Raw genomic sequence first — 21,689 nt, 5'->3', positions numbered from 1 at the left:
AGCTAGGTATATTACGCCCGTTTGAAGGCTATTAGTAGTTTTTACCCAGTTTCTGAATCATTTGACATTTCTTTTCAATTTGGTTGCCTTGATTTTTGGCAATGGTGGCAATGGCAAAATCAATTGTTATGATCTAAAATTCATCTAATAGGCATGCACTCAAACGCTTAACAGTTATGAAGTGTGTTGTATATCTAATATGATTTTGCAATTGTTGTAAAGAATTCTCCAAATTTATAACACCCAATAATATTTTTAAATCAATTTTCTGCAGATAGAAGTCTTTCCCAAAGCAAGTTTGCCTTTTCACTTTACACTTATTTAGTAGTTTTTCCAAAAAATCTTCATATGTTTTTCTTCTCAACATTCAAATATTTTGATAATTTTGATAAATATTTTTTAACATTGCAGGCTCAGTATAAAAGGAAATTCCTCTTGTTTTTGCTCGGCATTGTGCACGTTTTCTTCCTTTCTTGTTTTTACTTTTAAGTTCTCCATTTCTACTTGTTACATATTGTTGAACATAATTTCCAATGTCTCTTCATTCCTCTTCCAATGTCGAATACCTCAATGCACTGTTTTTCTTTCCTGAAATCTTTCATGTACTTCACAGATAATCTGTGTTCTCTGGCAAACTATCACAATGTCAGATATGCAGTGTTTTACAGTTCATCTAAAATATTTATATTACTAATTCATCGTCTTGTTAGATAAGTAGACACATGTGCGCAAATCACAGACAAAATTATTTCTTCATTATTTTGTAAATGTCAATTACATCTATTTTCCAAATAACAAAGAGGCTATTCTCTGGCCTTCATTTCATTTAAAGGGTGTTCTCTAGTTTAACTAGTTAGTTGCTCAAATAAATTTCAAAACACTAGCTGTTTTACTGAACCAAAATAAACATTTGTTTGTTCTCCTTTCTTGAAAACCTTTATTGAAAGTGCCGATGGGATAATGAAAGTAAGTAGTTTGGAGATGTTGCTTAGTTCTACAATGAAAAGAAAGGAAGTTTATGTCGGAAGTTTTCTGAATTTTGAAATAATGCTTTTTTCTTGTGATAATTCATTTAGAAACATAGAAACAAAAAAAATAGGCCCTTCGAGCCTGCACCGCCATTCAATATGATCATGGCTGATCATCCAACTCAGTATCCTATCCCTGCCTTCTCTCCATACCCCCTGATCCCTTTAGCCACAAGGGCCACATCTAACTCCCTCTTAAATATAGCCAATGAACTGGCCTCAACTACCTTCTGTGGCAGAGAATTCCACAGATTCACCACTCTCTGTGTAAAAAATGATTTTCTCATCTCGGTCCTAAAATACTTCCCTCTTATCCTTAAACTGTGACCCCTAGTTCTGGACTTCCCCAACATTGGGAATAATCTTCCTGTATCTAGCCTGTCCAACCCCTTAAGAATTTTGTACGTTTCTATAAGATCCCCCCTCAATCTCCTAAATTCTAGCGTGTACAAGCCGAGTCTATCCAGTCTTTCTTCATATGAAATTCCTGCCATCCCAGGAATCAGTCTGGTAAACCTTCTCTGTACTCCCTCTATGGCAAGAATGTCTTTCCTCAGATTAGGAGACCAAAACTGTACGCAATACCCCAGGTGTGGTCTCACCAAGACCCTGTACAACTGCAGTAGAACCTCCCTGCTCTTATACTCAAATCTTTTTGCTATGAAATTTGTGGTACTATTTTGGGCATGTGGAACAAGAAAACATTAAACTAAAAAGGTGTGGAGTATTTGTAAGGGATAGATTAGGACTGTTCTCTACAGCCATGACTGGGAGGCCAAGAGGCTGTGCTTTTGTCATGGTTAAGGACTACACTCTGCTGTCGAGGAAGGGCTTACAATGAGGTGGAGAGGATCCATTGTTGTGGACCTCAGAGAAATAGATGATTAAAGAAGACAGAATAAAGTTCTGATATGGAAGTTGATGGATCTAAGATGATATCTATCTATATATTAAAACTGTGTGTGTGTGTGTGTGTGTGTGTGTGTGTCAGTGTCATCTGGGCACAATTCCACAAATATTTCTGAACTTTTTGATCTTTGAAATTTAAAGAACAGCCCAAACTCACCCATTTTAAGACAAAAAATCCAACTGACATCACAATTCACTTGCAAGGCAGGACAGGACATTCCTTTTTTTAATTATACAAATGCTTTTATTTAAAAAAAAAAATAGATATACAAATTAGCGCAATCAAAGACTGCCTATGTTGACAATTTTACAAACAAACAATCATCAAATTAATATAACGGCAACTTTATCAACAAAACACTCAACCACCCGCGGCGACCAGTAAAGACCCCGTGGACACCGCATGTTCCCTCTCCAGGGACACGCGGGCACGGACGTAGGCCCAGAAAAAGGGCAGGCAGTTAACCCTGGTGCGGCCGTCGATTACCTGCTGCTTGGACCCACGAATGGCCATCTTGTCCAGGCCCAGGAGCAGACGGACAGGGAGATCCCCCCCTTCCTCCCGACCTTCTCCCCTCTGTACCGGGTGCCCAAATATCAGGAGTGTGGGGCTAAAATGTAGCCAAAACTTGAGGAACAGCCCCTTTAGATAGTCGAACAGGGGCTGCAACCTCTCACACTGCATGTACAAATGGAACACTGTCTCCTTCTCGCCGCAGAAGTGCCAGGTGGCTAGCGAGTCCGTGAACCGGTTCAAGTATCTGTTACAGGCCACAGCCATGTGCAGCACTCACCACCCCGGGTAAAGGGGGAGGACTCCCTTATAGAGAGACCTCCACTGAGGACCACTCCGGATGTCAGGTGGCAACACGGACCGCCAGGGCGTGTCCGTACCGACGACAAGGGTGAGGAAGTGCAGCGTGTGCAGGGGCAGCCTGTACAGTACGCGCCTCTCTGTGTCATGGAACAGCACGCTGGGCAACTCGGAAAGGCGGCTCATGTTGCGTGGGACGGCTCTCGGGAAGGGACCCGGGTCATAGGTCCTATGTGCAATTCCGACGGAGCGGGGGTAAGCTCGGCCGGAATCGCTCCACGCACACGCCTCTCCTCGATACCCACCATGATAGTGTGAGGACCGTCCCCCTCTTAGCCACAGCACCTCCCTCGACAGGGAGCAGCGCCCTGGCTGAAGGTGACCAGATTTCAGGCTTTAAGTATATCTTGATAAAAGCCAGGTAAATCCTGCCTAGTGTGTCGACAAACTTAAAGCACACGGTATACAAACTTAAAGCACACGGTATTGGGGGTTCAGTATTGATGTGGATAGAGAACTGGCTGGCCGACAGGAAGCAAAGAGTAGGAGTAAACGGGTCCTTTTCAGAATGGCAGGCAGTGACTAGTGAGGTACCGCAAGGCTCAGTGCTGGGTCCCCAGCTATTTACAATACATATTAATGATTTGGACGAGGGAATTGAATGCAACATCTCCAAGTTTGCGGATGACACGAAGCTGGGGGGCAGTGTTAGCTGTGAGGAGGATGCTAGGAGACTGCAAGGTGACTTGGATAGGCTGGATGAGTGGGCAAATGCATGGCAGATGCAGTATAATGTGGATAAATGTGAGGTTATCCACTTTGGTGGCAAAAACACGAAAGTAGACTATTATCTAAATGGTGGCCGATTAGGAAAAGGGGGGATGCAACGAGGCCTGGGTGTCATGGTACACCAGTCATTGAAAGTAGGCACACAGGTGCAGCAGGCAGTGAAGAAGGCGAATGGTATGTTAGCTTTCATAACAAAAGGATTTGAGTATAGGAGCAGGGAGGTTCTACTGCAGTTGTACAGGGTCTTGGTGAGACCACACCTGGAGTATTGCATACAGTTTTAGTCTCCTAATCTGAGGAAAGACATTCTTGCCATAGATGGAGTACAGAGAAGGTTCACCAGACTGATTCCTGGGATGTCAGGACTTTCATATGAAGAAAGACTGGATAGACTCGGCTTGTACTAGCTAGAATTTAGAAGATTGAGGGGGGATCTTATAGAAACTTCCAAAATTCTTAAGGGGTTGGACAGGCTAGATGCAGGAAGATTGTTCCCGATGTTGGGGAAGTCCAGAACAAGGGTCACAGTTTGATAAGGGGGAAATCTTTTAGGACCGAGATGAGAAAAACATTTTTCACACAGAGAGTGGTGAATCTCTGGAATTCCCAGAAGGTAGTTGAGGGCAGTTCATTGGCTATATTTAAGAGGAAGTTGATGTGGCCCTTGTGGCTAAAGGGATCAGGGGGTATGGAGAGAAGGCAGGTACAGGATACTGAGTTGGATGATCAGCCATGATCATATTGAATGGCGGTGCAGGCACGAAGGGCCGAATGTTTCTATGTCTATGACTGATGCCTGCTACCGGGAGCTGCGCCCTCCTGAAGACAGCGACCCTAGCGGAAAAAGTACGTCGCCAGCGTGTGCCATCTAGGAGGACACTCGGAATACATATACCGCCACTTGGTTCTGAGACGGAGAGCCGCCACCTGGGTACGGACGCAAGCCAGTCCCTGACCGCCCTCCTCCAACGGGAGACTCAGAACCCCTGCAGAGACACCATGATTCTTCTCTCCCCAGAGGAAGTTCACCAGCCTCCTCTGGATCATGGTGACAAATAAAGAGGGTGGGATCCGAGTGGCCAGCCGGTACCACAACATAGAGGCCACCAGCTGTTTTTTTACCAATGCTCTCCCCCGATAAGAGAGCACGCCAAGGAGGCCTGACCAACGCCCTAGCCGGGCAATGACTTTCGCCTCCAGCTCCTGCCAGTTTGCCAGCCAAGCCCCCTCAGTTGGACTCGGGTACATCGCCAGGTAGAGGAGGTGCGTGATGCTCCACGCATAAGATGTCATCTCCTCCAGCAGGGAGTCCATCTCCCACTAACCCACCAAGAGACCAGAACACTTCCCCCAGTTAATCCTGGCGGAGGATGCAGCTGAGAAAACCTGCTGGCACTCGCACATCCTCTGCAGGTCAACAGGGTCGGTGAACATCAAAAGGTCATCATCTTCGTAGGCCGAAAGAACCACCTGCACACCCGGCCCCGGTAAAGCCAGGCCTGTCAACTGCCTACGGAGAAGGCATAGGAATGGCTCTACACAGATGGAATACAGCTCCAAAACTTCACCCAAGTTTTCTCTTAAGTTTTCTCTTTCTCCCTCTCTTAAGCCAAGAGAGAATGGCTCTGTCAGGTGTCCATGTGCTCCAGACATGGGGCCTGATCCTCTGAATTGCTCCAGCACTTTGTTTTTTTCTTGTAAACCAGATCCTTTGGTCTCCATTATTCTATTTTTGTGAATATGCTATTTTAATCAATGCAAATTTTCCTTTTTATTGTGAAATATTTTTATTTCCCAAATAAAATAGTGATTCCTTTTTAAAGCTCTCACACGACCTTGCATTTCTGAGCCAGAAACAATGTTTCATTTCAGTAATTCTTGCGAGAAAGTTAAAACCCTGTCACACGGTACGAGTCGAACCACGAGTGACCACGAGTTTAAAACAAATTAAACTCGTGGTAATCACGTGCAATTAACGTAGCGGGAACGTCAGAACTCGTGGACGCAACTTAGCGACTCGTGGCGCTAACGGCAGGTAGCCGTAAACTTAACTCTTGAAAAACTTTAAACATTTTTAAAGATTTCCACGAGTCAAATTTACTCTTGAAGTTAAAAATTGAAACATTTAAACTCGTTGAACGTAGTTGCCTGTGAGTTTACCGTAGTGATTCGTGAGTCTACCGTGTGCATTCTTTAACTCAGCGGGACAGGCAGCATCTCTGGAGAGAAGGAATGGGTGACAGGATGACGTTTCCAAATTTCTGCTGCGTCTTTGTGTTACTCCAGCACCGTGTGTTCACTTTTTGTCAACCAGCATCTGCCCTTTCTTGTGTATGACATTATTTGTATCTACACAGCTCTGCCCGACTTTTGAGAATGGATTTGGTGGTTTGCACCCACTCCCCCTCCCTGCCCACCCACCAAGCCAGCCAGCCGGACCCCAGCTCGTTACAGCGGCGGAAGCGACATTTCCAAGAGAATGGGGCAGAGAGCTGGGGCAGGGCTGGGATGGGAGCAGGGCAGATGAGGCGCACCAAAGGAACAACCAAGTTGATGGCTGCAAGGGGCAGGCGGCAGAGGTCTTGTGCCCCAGCTCTTCCCCCTGCTAATGCACACACAGAAAGAGAGAGATGAGAGCAGAGGATGATCCCAGCCTAACCCAAGAGCCTTGTCACCCCAGACAGATTAATGACGCCTGCGCACCCCCCCCCCCCCCCCACCCCAACCTCCCTCCACCTCAACTCACGCCTGGGCACCAAAACAGCTCAGGAGGTGAACCCTGAGCTCCGTCTCCCAACAATCTGATGTATAACTGATGTGAAAGAACAGCGGCTGCGGCCGGCTGGCACCCGGCATGGACTTCTCACACCCTCTCACACCTGTGTGTGCGAATAAACAAAAACAAGGAATAAAACCAAAAAGGCAACTAAAAATATATTCCGCTTAGAACGAGCAGGCGTGGAGACATCCGTCCACATTCAAAGATTTCATCTCCCGTCTCCCCGCAGTGTGTAGACCTGGCAGTAAATTCAGGATGGAGCTGTCTTCTTTAACACTGTTGCTTCGCCGCCACTGCCTCCTTGCTGCACAATGGCAGCGAGTGCGGAGCCGAGATCCTGCCTAGTTTTTTAAAGTTCTGAAATTGAATAACTTTCAATACTGAATCAGAATATACTTACTGTATGAGATGCTGTCCAGCTCCACTATTTGATACTTAAAACAGGCCTTCATTCACGGTTGGCTTAAGAGTAACTCGGGAGAGGAACTTGGTACATCGCAGAAATTAGAAGTAAATGGCAAACGTAGACATACACGTGGGAACTCGTTTAAACTCGTGAACATAAACTTGGAATCTCGTAGACAACAACGAGTGTGATTTTTTCTTTCACTCTGGATCATTCGTGGGTGGACTCGCACCGTGAGACAAGCCCATTACATTCCTTTGGACTTCCCTGGTTGAAGAAAGAACCATTCCATGATCATTCCATTCCAGCACTTGGATTCTATCTTCAGTATAAAACAGCATCTGCAGTTTCTTTGTACGCATTCCATATTTAACATGTCCAGTTTCGGAACATAATATTAATGTCAGATTCACCTCGTTAACTCTTCTCTTTGCAAAAATATAATATATTCACTCCGTTTCTCACAATACCTCAGACCTTTTCACTTCATATTTCATGCTGATGAATCCTTGTTGGATTTTTTCCAAGAATATTCTTGAGATGGAGCAGTGAGTATTGATGCTCTGACCCAGTTGAGCTTTGAGTTATGTTATGAATACTTTCAGTCACATTTATTTGCTTTAATATTCCATTGCTTTTGTGATGTAATAAAGAAGTCAATTAGAGCTTTCCATTAGTATTTACGACTCTCAATGATCTATGTACTTGGTTCCTTTTTATAAATCATCAGTATTTACCTTTTTAAATCAAACTATCATCAGTAATTCTTGTGTCCATTGTAAATATTCTAGGATGTTCTTTTAATTTGTACCCAAAATTAAAAAGGGATCATCCATTAATTATCAGACGATCACAGATTGATTGTAAATGCAATAAACAGCTATATTTGGTACTTTACGTGAGAACCCAAAACAGGATAATAGTTTAGAACATGGAATTTTGAATGATTTGAACCTAAATTCAAAAGTAACTCATCCAATAATTTTGTGCAATCCCTCCATGTTAAATAATTATTTTTATACCATGACACTAGGATGTTTTATGTTTCCACTTCCAAACTTCAAATAGGATTCACATAATAAACAATAGTTCAAAAATAATACTGCCACAAAATAAGGTGACAAAAAGAGTCTGATTCATCATTTTCTTACCATGCATTTGATTGCAATAAACAGTCTCTGCCATTGCTAGGCCTAGCTCATTTAATTGAGAAACAAAAAATTGCAGATGCTGGTTTCAAGATGCAAAGTGCTGGAGTAACTCAGCTGGCCAGGCAGCATCTCTGGCGAACATGGATAGGAGATGTTTTGGGTCGCGATCCAGTCTGAAGAAGAGTCCTGAACTGAAACATCACCTAGTCATGTTACCCAGAGATGCTGCCAGCCCCACTGAGTTTCTCCAGCACTTTCTGTCCAATTTAATTGAGATGTAGTTTCACCATGTCCGCAGTTACGGTTCCTCAGTCACTAATGTTACGTTGAAGTAATGATGAATGCGTGTTTCATTGGATAAACGTAGAATTATGAGATTTTAGGTAAAACATTTTAGGTTAAAAATTAAACCTATCTCTTTTCTCTTACAGAAATGTGTTTTCTGCAGAAAAAGAGCTAAGAAGACTTTGGGTGCTTGTATTCAGTGCTCTTATGGACGTTGTCCAACGTCCTTCCACGTAACCTGTGCCCATGCAGCAGGCATCGTAATGGAACCAGATGACTGGCCATACGTTGTCCTCATCACATGCTTCAGACACAAGACAAATTCAAGTGTGGTGAGTATTTTATTCACTTCCATTTGCTCTCACATGAGAATGTTCATTGGCAGATTTTGAATTTTAATTTGAATATATCTTATATATTACTAAAAGTCTGATCTTGACCGCTTTTGGCCCACTGTGCTGCAATTTACGAGAGACCACCGGCACCTATGGCCGTCATTTTTGGCCACCTCACTCAGAGCCCCCTTCCGCCTTCCAGGACCGGAGGATTTTTCCCATCAATGGAAAATAAGAGAGATATTAACGGTTTTTAAATTATTGCCATTCTCTCTGCTGCCCCCGCTGGCAGCAGGGGGGAGGGACTATAAAACCTGGAAGTGTAGTCCCTCACTCAGTCTCTGCCAGACCCAGGAAGCGAGAGGATCACGGCTCTCTGAGCTGCTAATAACACTAAATGCACGTCTACTCCACGGTGACTCCTCTCGATGCGGCTGCAAAAGTGGCTGCTGCCCAATTGTTTGCATCGCCTTTTTTAACACGTTTGCGTTCACAAAATGTATTTTGGTTTTCAGGTGGCTGCAGCCCAACACGTTTGTGTTCACAAAATGAATTTTGGTTGTCAGGTGGCTGCAGCCCAATTGTTTGTCTTGGCCTGGCTTTTAAAATCATTGCAACAGTTGGCTGCCAGCCCAAGAATCCATTCGGCCCACAATGTCTATACTAGCCATCTGGAAACCAGTACCGTTGGCCCGCAGCACCCATACTAGCGCAACAGAAAGCCCCACCCACTGGCGAGCAATATTGGAATTGGTGGAGAGGCAGAATATTGCGTTGGTGACCAGCCCTCCTGTGTGATGCTGGGACCTAACGAGTCCCACTTAGTCTAGTTAGGTTATAAAACCCAAGAGTTGATTATGTAATACCTCAGATGATTTTAATTTTGATAACCAAAATTTAAAAAAAAGAAGTAACTTTATTTGTCATTGGAGCAAATTAGAAAGCATGCAGAATGATGTAGATGTAGGTTTTTTTTTTAAACATATCGTGGGACGACAAATGGAAGTAACAGACTGTTCTTTATCTGAACTATTAATTAAATATATATTTTAAACATAAATGCATTCAAAGAAGATTGGACACCTCTGTCAAGCTTCTCATGTTTGCGGACAACACAACCCTGATTGGATTGATCCAGGATGGGGAGGAATCTGCCTTCAGACAGGAAGTGTCACAGCTGGCGTCCTGGTGCCATCGCAACAACCAGGAGCTCAATGCTCTTAAGACAGTGGAATTGGTTGTAGACTTTAGGAGAGCTCCCCCTCCCCTCACCCCACTCACCATCAACAACACTGCAGTCACATCTGTGGAGTCTTTTAAGTTCCTGGGAACCATCATCTCCAAGGACCTTAAGTGGTGGGGCTACCATCGACTCCAGTCAAAAAGACACAACAGAGGATGTACTTCCTACGGCAGCAGAGGAAGCACAATCTGCCACAGGCAATGATGGTCCAATTCTACACGGCCATCGTAGAGTCTGTTCTCACCTTCTCCATCATTGTCTAGTTTGGCTCAGCCACCAAGCACGACACCTGGAGGCTGCAGCGAATAGTCCGATCAGCAGAGAAGGTTATTGGCTGCAATCTTCCCTCCATTGATGAACTGTACACTGCGAGGGCCAGGATGCGAGCGGGCAAGATCATCTGGTGCCCTCGCACAACCTGAAACTCTTTGAATCACTTCCCTCTGGAAGGCGACTCCGGACTGTCAAAGCTGCCACAGCCAGACATAAAAACATAGACACATAGAAACATAGAAAATAGGTGCCTGCACCGCCATTCAATATGATCATGGCTGATCATCCAACTCAGTATCCTGTACCTGCCTTCTCTCCGTACCCCCTGATCCCTTTAGCCACAAGGGCTAACTCCCTCTTAAATATAGCCAACGAACTGGCCTCAACTTCCTTCTGTGGCAGAGAATTCCAGAGATTCACCTAAAAGATTTTCCCCCTTATCCTTAAACTGTGACCCCTTGTTATGGACTTCCCTAACATCGGGAGCAATCTTCCTGCATCTAGCCTGTCCAACCCCTTAAGTATTTTGTAAGGATCTATAAAATCCCATCTCAATCTTCTAAATTCAGCGAGTACAAATAATATCTATCCGGTTTTTCTTAATAATACAGGCCCGGCATCCCAGGGATCAGTCTGGTGAACCTTCTCTTCTCCTCTATGGCAAGAATGTATTTCCTCAGATTTGTAGACCAAAACTGTACGCAATACTCCAGGTGTGGTCTTACCAAGACCCTGTACAACTGCAGTAGAACCTCCCTGCTCCTATACTCAAAGCCTTTTGTTATGAATGCTAACATACCATTCACCTTCTTCACTGCCTGCTGCACCTGCATGCCTACTTTTAACGACTGGTGTACCATGACACTCAGGTCTCGTTGCATCTCCCCCTTTCCTAATCGGCCACCATTTAGATAATAATCTACTTTCCTGTTTTTGCCACCAAAGTGGATAACCTCACATCTATCCACGTTATACTGCATCTGCCATGCATTTGCCCACTCACCCAGCCTATCCAAGTCGCCTTGCAGGACTGTCATCCTCCTCACAGCCACACTGGCATCAAAAAAACTTGGAGATGTTGCATTCAAGAAAAATATTAATAATATCGTGCATGGCTGGAGTCCCAGCCATTCGGGCCCACTAGTGAGCCTGCCCGCCATTGTGAAAAGGACCCGTTTCTCCTACTCTTTGATCCATGCCAACTCAGTATTCTCTATCAGCATCTCTACTGAACCCCCAATACCGTGTGCCTTAAGTTTGTATACTAATCTCTTATGTGGGCCCTTGTCGAAAGCCTTCTGAAAGTCCAGAGAATAACACACCTACCTGGTTCTCCCTTATCCACTCTCTACTGTTACCCCTTGAAAAATTCTATAAGATTGTCAGACATGATTTACCCTTCAATCCATCGGAAACAATGATTTCCTGCATCTGTGCCTGTCCCCATCTTTAATAAGATTCTAGCATTTTGTAAGACGTTATATAACTGGGTCCCCCCTCGATCTTCTAAATTCTAGCGAGTACAAGCCTAGTCTATCCAATCTTTCTTCATATGAAAAATTATCACTAATGCATCCACTATTTCTGGGGCTACTTCCTTAAGTACTCTGGGCCTGGGGATTTATCGGCCTTTAATCCATTCAATTTACCTAACACCACTTCCCGGCTAACCTGGATTTCACTCAGTTCCTCCATCTCATTTGAGCCCCGGTCCCCTGCTATTTCCGGCAGATTATTTATGTCTTCCTTAATGAAGACAGAACCAAAGTAGTTATTCAATTGGTCTGCCATATCCTTGTTCCCCATGATCAATTCACCCGTTTCTGACTGCAAGGGACCTACATTTGTTTTAACTAATCTTTTTTTCTTCACATATCTATAAAAGCTTTTGCAGTCAGTTTTTATGTTCCCTGCCAGTTTTCTTTCATAATCTATTTTCCCTTTCCTAATTAAGCCCTTTGTCCTCCTCTGCTGGTCTCTGAATTTCTCCCAGTCCTCTGGTAGGCTGCTTTTTCTGGCTAATTTGTACGCTTTATCTTTTGTTTTGATACTATCCCTGATTTCCCTTGTTATCCACGGATGCACTACCTTCCCTGATTTTTTTTTTTTGCCAAACTGGGATGAACAAGTGTTGTAGTTCATCCATGCAGTCTTTAAATGCCTTCCATTGCATATCCACTGTCAACCCATTAAGAATCAATCGCCAGTCTATCTTGGCCAATTCACGTCTCATACCCTCAAAGTTACCTTTCTTTAAGTTCAGGATCCTTGTTTCTGAATTAACAATGTCACTCTCCATCCTAATGAAGAACTCAACCATATTATGGTTACTCTTGCCCAAGGGGCCACGCACAACAAGACTGCTAACTAACCCTTCCTCATTACTCAATACCCAGTCTAGAATAGCCTGCTCTCTCGTTGGTTCCTCTACATGTTGGTTTAGAAAACTATCCCGCATACATTCCAAGAAATCCTCTACCTCAGCACCCTTGCCAATTTGATTCACCCAATCTATATGTAGATTGAAGTCACCCATTATAACTGTTTTACCTTTGTTGCACGCATTTCTAATTTCCTGTTTGATGCCATCCCCAACTCCACTACTACTGTTAGTGGATGTGGATAAAACAGTTTTTATCCACCAGTAGTTGCTCTACTCAACAGCCAAAAATCTGTAGCCTCCCTTTGATCTGGTATTTTGTTGATCAATGGTGATACATGCTTGATCAATGATGTTTTATCATTAATGTTTTATTATTATTAATGTTTAATGTTCTTAGTCATTCATAACTGTCACTGTATGTCATGTTGTTATTTGTGGGCGGAGCACCAAGGCAAATTCCTTGTATGTGAATACTTGGCCAATAAACTTACTGACTTACATGGTGCTTTACTGAACCTGTGCTTTAATTTTGTATGTGGGCCACAAGAGATTGCATGTGGTGGAATCTGAAACAAATGTTCAATCTGCTGGAGGAACTCTAGTTCAAGAAGCATCTGCGGGGGGGGGGGGGGGGATAGTCTTCTAGCAATTTGTTTTGTTGCTTAACTTCATGTAATGCTGTTGGCTAAATGAAATGTCAGGCAAGTTCAGTGCAATTTAAATACGCTTAATGCGAATGATTTTTTATTTTCTCACCGGTAACAATAAGGTGATCATTGATGCAGCTCTGTAGGTTATAATGGAAGACTTGTGAACTTACATGGAATTATTATATTAGTGAAAAATATATCCTGCTGCATGGTTAAACATTTTTTTGTCAAGTTAGTTTAGGTCAGTAATTGAACTAATATATTTCTTGGCAAAACTTTTATTTTCTCTTTCTTTTTTCCCCCTCAAAACAAAGAAAAACAAAACTCTATTCCAAGACTTAGCAATTGGACAAACACTCATCTCAAAGCACAAGAATGGAAGATATTACAGTTGTGGTGTCACCGGAATTTCCTCTCAAACCTTCTATGAGGTCATATTTGACGATGGCTCGTTCAGTGACGATCTGTATCCAGAGGATATTGCTGTAAGTAATTTGTTTTGGTTCAGTCTACAGAAGTAACACATTTTAATAGTCCCTCTTTATTGTTGCTGAAACAAAGGAGTGCAATTCCTCAAAAGTGCCCAGGAGAGCTTTCTCAAGCAGTATGTAGAGGCCCCCACACGTGAAAGGGCAATACTGGATGTAGTATTGGGAAATTGGGAAGGGCAAGTTAATAAAGTGTTTATGGAGGAGGATTTTGGGACCAGTGACCATAGTTCGATTAGGTTTAAGATAGTTATGGATAGGGACAGAGAGGGCCCACGTGTTAAAATGCTCAACTGGGGTAAGGCCAACTTTGAGGATATGAGAGAAGGTCTCGCTCACGTTGAATGGAGCAGATTATTTGAGGGGAAAGGAACATCAGCCAAGTGGGATGTTTTTATAGTGTGACTAGAGAGCAAGTGGGACCTCTCAGGAATCAAAGTGGTCGCCTCTGTGTGGAACCACAGGAGATGGGCAAGGTCCTCAATAAGTATTTCTACTCTGTATTTACTGAGGAGATAGACAGGAGGACGGAAGAACTTGGGGCAGTCAATGGAAGTGTCTTGAGTGCAATCAGTGTTACCTTCGAAGAAGTACTGAAGGTACTGTCGTGTTTGAAGGTAGACAAATTTCCAGGGCCTGATCAGATATATCCGAGGACAATATGGGAAACCAGAGAGGAAATTGCGGGAGCCCTGGTTGAAATTTATGAGTCGTCCTTAAATACAGGAGAGGTGCCGGAAGACTGGAGGGTGGCAAATGTTGTGCCTCTTTTCAAGAAGGGCTGCAGGGAAAATGCTGGGAACTATAGGCCAGTGAGCTTAACATCTGTAGTTGGAAAGTTACTAGAGAGCATTCTGAGGGATAGGTTAAACAGGCATTTGGACGGGCAAGGGCAGATTAGGGATAGTCAGTATGGATTTATTTGTATGTGGGAGGTCGTGTCTCACAAATCTGATTGATTTTTTTGAAGACGTGACCAAAAAGGTCGATGAGGGCAGAGCTGCAGGTGTTGTGTACATGGACTTCAGTAAGGCGTTCGACAAGGTGCCACATGGTAGGCTGCTCTGGAAGGTTAGATTGCATGGTATCCAAGGAGAGATAGCTGAATGAATAGCAAATTGGCTCCATGGAAAGAAGCAGAGGGTGATTGTGGAAGGTTGCTTCTCAGACTGGAGGCCTGTGACTAGTGGTGTGCCTCAGGGTTCAGTGCTGGGTGCGTTACTGTTTGTCATCTATGTCAATGATTTGGATGAGAACATACAGGGCAAGATTAGCAAGTTTGTTGATGATACAAAAGTGGGTGGTTTTGCAGATAGTGAAGATGATTGCAGTAGGATCTGGATCGATTGGCCAGGTGAGCTGAGGAATGGTTGATGGAATTTAATACAGGGAAGTGTGAGGTGTTGTATTTTGGAACGTCTAACAAGGGCAGAGCCTACGCAGTGAATGGTACGCCTCTGGGTAGTGCGGTCGAGCAGAGGGATATAGGAGTGCAGATGCATGGTTCCTTGAAGGTCGAGTCGCAGGTAGATAAGGTGGTCATTGGCACATTGGCCTTCATCCATCAGAGTATTGAGTATAGAAGTTGGGAGGTCATATTGCAGTGATTTTAGACATTGGTGAGACTGCATTTAGAATATTGTGTTCAGTTCTGGGCACCATGTTATAGGAAATATATTGTCAAGCTTGAAAGGGATCAGAGAAGATTTACAAGGATGTTGCCAGGACTAGAGGGTCTGAACTATAGGGGGAGGTTGAGTAGACTGGGTCTCTATTCCTTGGAGCGCAGGAGGATGAGGGGTGATCTTATAGAGGTCTATAAAATCATGAGAGGAATAGATGCACAGTCTCTTGCCAAGAGTAAGGGAATCGAGGACCGGAGGACATAGGTTCAAGGTGAAGGGGAAAAGATTTAATAGGAATCTGAGGGGTAACATTTTCACAGAAAGGCTGGTGGGTGTATGGAACAAGCTGCCAGATAAGGTTGTTGAGGCTGGCACTATCCCAATGTTTTACGAAACGATTAGATAGGTACATGGATTTGACAGATTTGGAGGGATATGGACCAAGCGCAGGCAGGTGGGGCTAGTGCAGCTGGGACATGTTGGCTGGTGTGGTCAAGTAGGGCCAAAGGGCCTGTTTCCACACTGTATCACTTTATAACTCCAAAATAATTCACTAATTTCTAGTTCCTTTTCATCGTTGTCTTAATTGTACCATTTTAAAGTTGCCTTAAAGCACAATTAATCCATGGACTAGAGGGTAGCTGTGGTGCAAGCAGCACTTCAGGCACTAGTGCTGAGTTTGGAGAAGACGCATAAGCAATGAACTTGCAAATGGTTTCTCGTAATTGGTTAATAAGCAAAATCTCTGAGATAGCAATAAAACCCATATTGCTTTCTTTGGTTCAGCAAAAGCATCTATTGAAAAAACTTGTTATCAAATTGATTGACAACATCTCATACCTGGGTATACTATCTATTATTCACTTTGATCTGTTTTCCCTTCCTCCCTGAACAATGCAACCCCTGAGTGGAATAACATTTAGATTTTCCGAGGTACAACAAAACTTGCAGTAAAATCAGTGCCTCGGGTGCCACACGGCCATTGAATATAAATATGTGAACAACTATTTTCAACAAAATAATCAGCGTATATCACGATAGAGCAAGGTACCAAGGCTAATTGGTTTCCCTGTTTCCCTTACTACTAATATAATTTGCCCAAAAACATTTAGAATAAAATCGTGATTTGCTGAGTTAGTGACTTGGTACTGCACACTTAATTGCCAAAATATATTAAAAAGTGTAATGATTTTGTTCTGCCTTTAAAATGAAAAGCCCAGAAGAGCATTTACTGTTATAGATCTGTCTGCATATGTAACTTAGGCGGAAGGCTACCAGTAATTATAATTACCCAATGTTGGATGTACTAAAGTAGTCACAAAAGTGGTCAATTCATTCAATACGCATTATCTGTAGAATTGGCACATTGATTGAAATCGGCATTTTTTCCCTTCAAGGAGCATGGAAATGCTAGTAGATTGCTTCGATGAAGCATCTCCCTTTTCTTATCAAGTAAACCTTTTGTGATAAAATATTTCGAAATATTCTTCTAACATGTTTATGTGCAGCTTGTTAATTATATGTATTCCAATTCCACACAAGCTAACCACTTCAGATTGTTCATGTTCGCTAAATTAGTTTCCATTAGTAAGTGGTCCCATAGAGAATTCAGTGAGACAATGTTGGTGTTGGATGGAGGTGCTCAAGCTGTGAAAATTTTGTATTATCGAGTTACTGCTGTGTAACTGGAGGTCTTCAAAGAATGAAAAGAAAAAGCAGGTTTATGAATATAGTTCCCTAAAGATATTTAATATATTATTTTTCATGGTCTCTATATGGAGAGGCAGCTTTTTGCTATAAGGGTTTCTTCCTTATAAACTCAATCAATCATTTGCTTTACGCTACCCACTGAGCTCATATGAAGATGCTATCTGTACAATTCTTTGTGTTTGTTACTTGGGATTGTAGGATTGTATGGTCTTAAAGGCAGGAATAGAAATGTGAATGATAACAAAATGATAGGAAGGAAGTGGCATCATTTTCTCTTTTTACAGTTATGTTTTGGTTGGTGAAGTATTTATTTTTTATAATTATTTTGTCTCTGCAAAGTTTTCGCCTTATTCAAATAGATGGTCTGATGCTGTTTGTAAATGTTCAGTGCCCAGTACAGGTTTCAATCATATGAAACGCCTTTCTAGTCTATAAATGTGCAACAAACAATTTAACAATCTTCATGAACAAAGCATGTGGCTAACCAGAATATCAGAAATGATTTGCTCTTGTTTGGGTCATATCAGTACTCAATCAGGAAGACTGGATTGGCAGGAACTTTTCAAAGTTTTATTTTGGGAATTAATACAGCTTGTAATTCATCTATCTATAAGCTCTCAATAACCTTAACAAAGTAATACTAAAAATGCTTTTTTTCACCCCACATTAACATTTGAGAGCTAAGTAAAATATATTTCTTTAGGCATGTCATCAAGGAAGGTTAGGTTTGTAGTGAATAAAGATAAATTTAATTGATAATCTATAATTCATTTTCTACCTCCATTCATCTCCTCTGTGCCAGTAAAATATGATCAGACTATTAATGGAATCGTTGTAGTGAAATACTTTCCAGATAAAAGTGTTATCTTGTGTTTTGGAATGTTTCTTTCTGTGCTTTTGGTAACATTTCCCATCTGTTGGTCAAAATTAATCAAAAAGCTGCGGAATAAAAAAGTATTTGACTTAGCTTTGGTTGTCTAATTGATTTTTTTTTAAATTCTAGCAATTCATGATGAAATCCATACTTGAAATGTTAGTGAGGCGAATCAAAGAGTGATTTACTGATAAGAGGTACACAGATACCATGGTAGGCTGGACCAATCATACGTTAAAAGATGTAACTGGGGATGGGGTGAGGGGGCAGTCTTCATCTAACGAAGGGAAGATGGACAACAAATTTAGGATGTAGAAACAAGGAACTGCAGATGGTAGTTAATACACAAAAGGAAACAAAGTGTTGGAACTCAACTGGTCAAGCAGCATCTCTGGAGAACATGGATAGGTAACGTTTTGGGTCAAGCCCTTCTGAACTCGATAGGGACATTTTGGGTTGAGACCTTTCTTCGGACTGATAGAAACATAGAAAACAGGTGCATGAGTAGGCCATTCGGCCCTTCGAGCCTGCACCGCCATTTAATATGATCATGGCTGATCATCCAACTCAGTATCCTGTACCTGCCTTCTCTCCATACCCCCTGGTCCCTTTAGCCACAAGGGCCACATCTAACTCCCTCTTAAATATAGCCAATGAACTGGCCTCAACTACCTTCTGTGGCAGAGAGTTCCAGAGACTCACCACACTGCGTGAAAAATGTTTTTCTCATCTCGGTCCTAAAGGATTTCCCCTTTATCCTTAAACTGTGACCCCTTGTCCTGGACTTCCCCAACATCGGGAACAATCTTCCTGCATCTAGCCTGTCCAACCCCCTAAGAATTTTGTACGTTTCAGGTCAACAGCTTTCTTCAGACTCGTGAACTGAAGATTATGGGGAACTGACACAAGAGGGTTTGAGGCCAGTGTTGATCATATTGAATGCCTGGCCAGGTTGGGGGAGCTCATTTCCACCTCTTCTTATATGATATCAGCCATCTGCCAGGAATTTGTCACAGTCATAATAATGAAGAGTTCATTTAAAAAAAGCTGTGTAATAATAAAGCCATTGTTTACAAATTAGTAGATATTGTGGAGAGATGTGATGACAGGATAATCCTTTGGTGGAGCTCACAAGATCTGCACTAGGAATTGTGAATTGAGTATGGAGGAAGCTTTACTCATTAGGTCATCAATGCTCACTGCAATTATTAGATTAGGGAGTGCCTATGGATAAACACAAAATGTAAGGTGTATCAAGAAGAAAATATTAGCATGTGTATCAGGGAGTACTGAGGAGACAATAATTGATTCTGGAAAACATATGGAGGAGGCGATCTGTGACTGGATAAAATAGAAATGAGAAAAACAAATTTAAAAAGATCCTCTTGAAATGCATAAAGTTAAAGGGAATGGGTGACATTTTGGGTCGAGCCCCTTCTTCAGACTGATGTCAGGGGAGTGGACGGGGACAGAGATATCATGTAGTTGGAGACAAAAAGACCAGAGGGCGAACTGGGAAGAGGGAGGGAATGGAGAGAGAGAGAACCCAAGGGCTATTTGAAGTTAGAGAAGTCAATGTTTATATCACTGGGATGTAAGCTACCCAAACAAAATATGAGGTGTTGTTCCTCCAATTTGCGTCTACCAATACTCTCCTCCGCCTAGCAGTCCTGTCCTTACCCTCAACAACTTCTCCTTTGACTCCTCCCACTTCCTCCAAATCCAAGGCGTAGCTATAAGCACTCGCATGGACCCCAGCTATGCCTGCCGCTTTGTAGGGTATGTCGAACAATCACTGTTCCAGGCGTACACTGGCCCTATCCCCGAACTCTACCGCAACAGTGACGACTGCATTGGTGCTGCCTCCTGCACCCATGCAGAACTCACTGACTTCATCAACTTCACCACTCATTTCTATCCTGCACTCAAATGACTTGGACCATCTCCAACATCTCTCTACCGTTTCTAGATCTCACCGTCTCCATCACAGGAGACATACTATTGACCGACATCTACTACAAACCTACTGACCCATAGCGATCTAGACTACACTTCTCACCAGGCATCCTGTAAAGACTATCCCCTACTCACAATTCCTCCGTCTACACCGCATTTGCGTCCAGGATGAGGTTTTCCATACTGGATCATCGGGGATGTCCTCATTCTTTAGGAAACGGGGGTTCCCCTCTTCCATTATAGATGAGGCTCTCACTAGGGTGTCCTCGATATCCCGCAGATCCACTCTTGCTCCCCCTCCCCTCATTTGCAACAAGGACAGAGTCCCTCATGTCCTCGCCTTTCACCCCATCAGCCGTCGCATACACCATATAATCCAATACTTTTGCCGCCAGGTACCTTCACCTGCAACCGCAGGAGATGCAACACCTGCCCCTTTACCTCCCCCCTTGACTCCATCCAAGGACCCCAACAGTCTTTTCAGGTGAGGCAGAGGTTCACTTGCATCTCCTCCAACCTCATCTACTGTATCCGCTGTTCCAGATGTCAACTTCTGTACATCGGCGAGATCAAGCGCCGGCTCGGCGATCGTTTCGCTGAACACCTCCACTCAGTCCGCCTTAATCTACCTGATCTCCCGGTTGCTCAGCACTTTAACTCCTCCTCCTATTCCCAATCTGACCTTTCTGTCCTGGGCCTCCTCCATTGTCAGAGTGAGGCAAATTGGAGGAACAGCATCTCATATTTCGCTTGGGTAACTTCCACCCCAATGGTATGAACATTGACTTCTCTAACTTAAAATAGCCCTTGCTTTCATTCTCTCTCCATCCCCTCCCCCTTCCCAGTTCTCCCACCAGTCTTACTGTCTCAGACTACATTCTATCTCTGTTCCACCCACTCCCCTGACATCAGTCTGAAGAAGGGTCTCGACCCGAAATGCCACCCATTCCTACTCTCCAGAGATGCTGCCTGTCCCGCTGAGTTACTCCAGCATTTTGTGTCTATCTTTGATTTAAAACAGCATCTGCAGTTCTTTCCTACACAAGTTAAAGTGAATGTTCTAGTGCAAGATTGGCTCGCTTGTTAAATTTTAATTAACCATTTCAATGCATAATCGGGATGGACTGGACTAAGATAGTCACCTGTGATGGTTTACATTTATGTTGAGGCTTTTGCTTCAATAGGCTGTATTATTTTAGCTACGCTGTGCTATGGTTTCTTAGACCTGCAACATATAATTTGTTAGACATCTGAAATAAAACTTTCTGGAAATACAGGCCAGACAGCCTCTTTTTTTAATCATGCTCAACTTCAGGTATTGGATTTTCCAAAGCGAATCATCACTTTAAATTTGCCTTTCTCTCAATTAGCATGGTTTTGCTTTTGGCCTGTTTTGTTGTTCACTTATACTTGTTGATCTTTTCCTTTTTATCTGATGATTTTAGTATCTTTTGTTACAATAAACTTTTCATTTGAAAGTGAAAGCTGTAAATCATTTTCAAAATAATTTGAGATTCTTCAATAGGAAAAACATTTGATATTTAAAGTGAAGAGGGGTCAAAATAATCACCTGAAAATGAACAAGTGCTTGTGAGTTGCATGGAGTTGCATAGAATGTTGCACTTTGGGAGGTTGAATGTAAGTTGAGATTATACAGTTAATAGCAAGACCCTTATCAACTTTGGTGTGCAGAGGGATCTTGGAGTCCAAGTACATGGCACACTGAAGGTGGCTGCACTAGTAGGTAAGGTGGTAAAGAAGGTGTATAGAGTGCTTGCCTTAATTGCTAGGAGCATGGAATACAAGAGTCAGGAAGTCAGGATGTAGCTCTATAAGATGTTGGTTAGGCCCCATTTGGATTATTGCCTGCAGTTCATGGTCACCACATTACAGGAACGATGTGAAGGCTTTGGAGAGGGTACAGAGGAGGTTTACCAGAATGCTACCTGGATTGGAAGATTTCAGCTACAAGGGGAGGTTGGATTTTTCTC

General features: G+C 42.9%; 1 protein-coding gene across 4 annotated transcripts in view; it reads left to right on the top strand.

The window, feature by feature from the left end:
- LOC129695557 (lysine-specific demethylase 4C-like) overlaps positions 1 to 21,689 on the top strand; it is a 324,943-nt gene that overhangs the window by 266,212 nt on the left and 37,042 nt on the right. For all 4 annotated transcript variants that reach the window (XM_055632624.1, XM_055632625.1, XM_055632622.1 and 1 more), the window contains exons 18-19: positions 8,308 to 8,493; positions 13,360 to 13,530. In XM_055632624.1, coding sequence (XP_055488599.1) covers positions 8,308 to 8,493; positions 13,360 to 13,530 — 357 coding nt within the window. The remainder of the gene's footprint in view (positions 1 to 8,307; positions 8,494 to 13,359; positions 13,531 to 21,689) is intronic.

Source organism: Leucoraja erinacea, chromosome 3 (assembly GCF_028641065.1).
Source record: "Leucoraja erinacea ecotype New England chromosome 3, Leri_hhj_1, whole genome shotgun sequence".
Classification (NCBI taxonomy): Eukaryota; Metazoa; Chordata; class Chondrichthyes; order Rajiformes; family Rajidae; genus Leucoraja; species Leucoraja erinaceus.
Note: the sequence above shows the minus strand (reverse complement) of the source record. Positions and strands in the feature narration are given on the sequence as shown.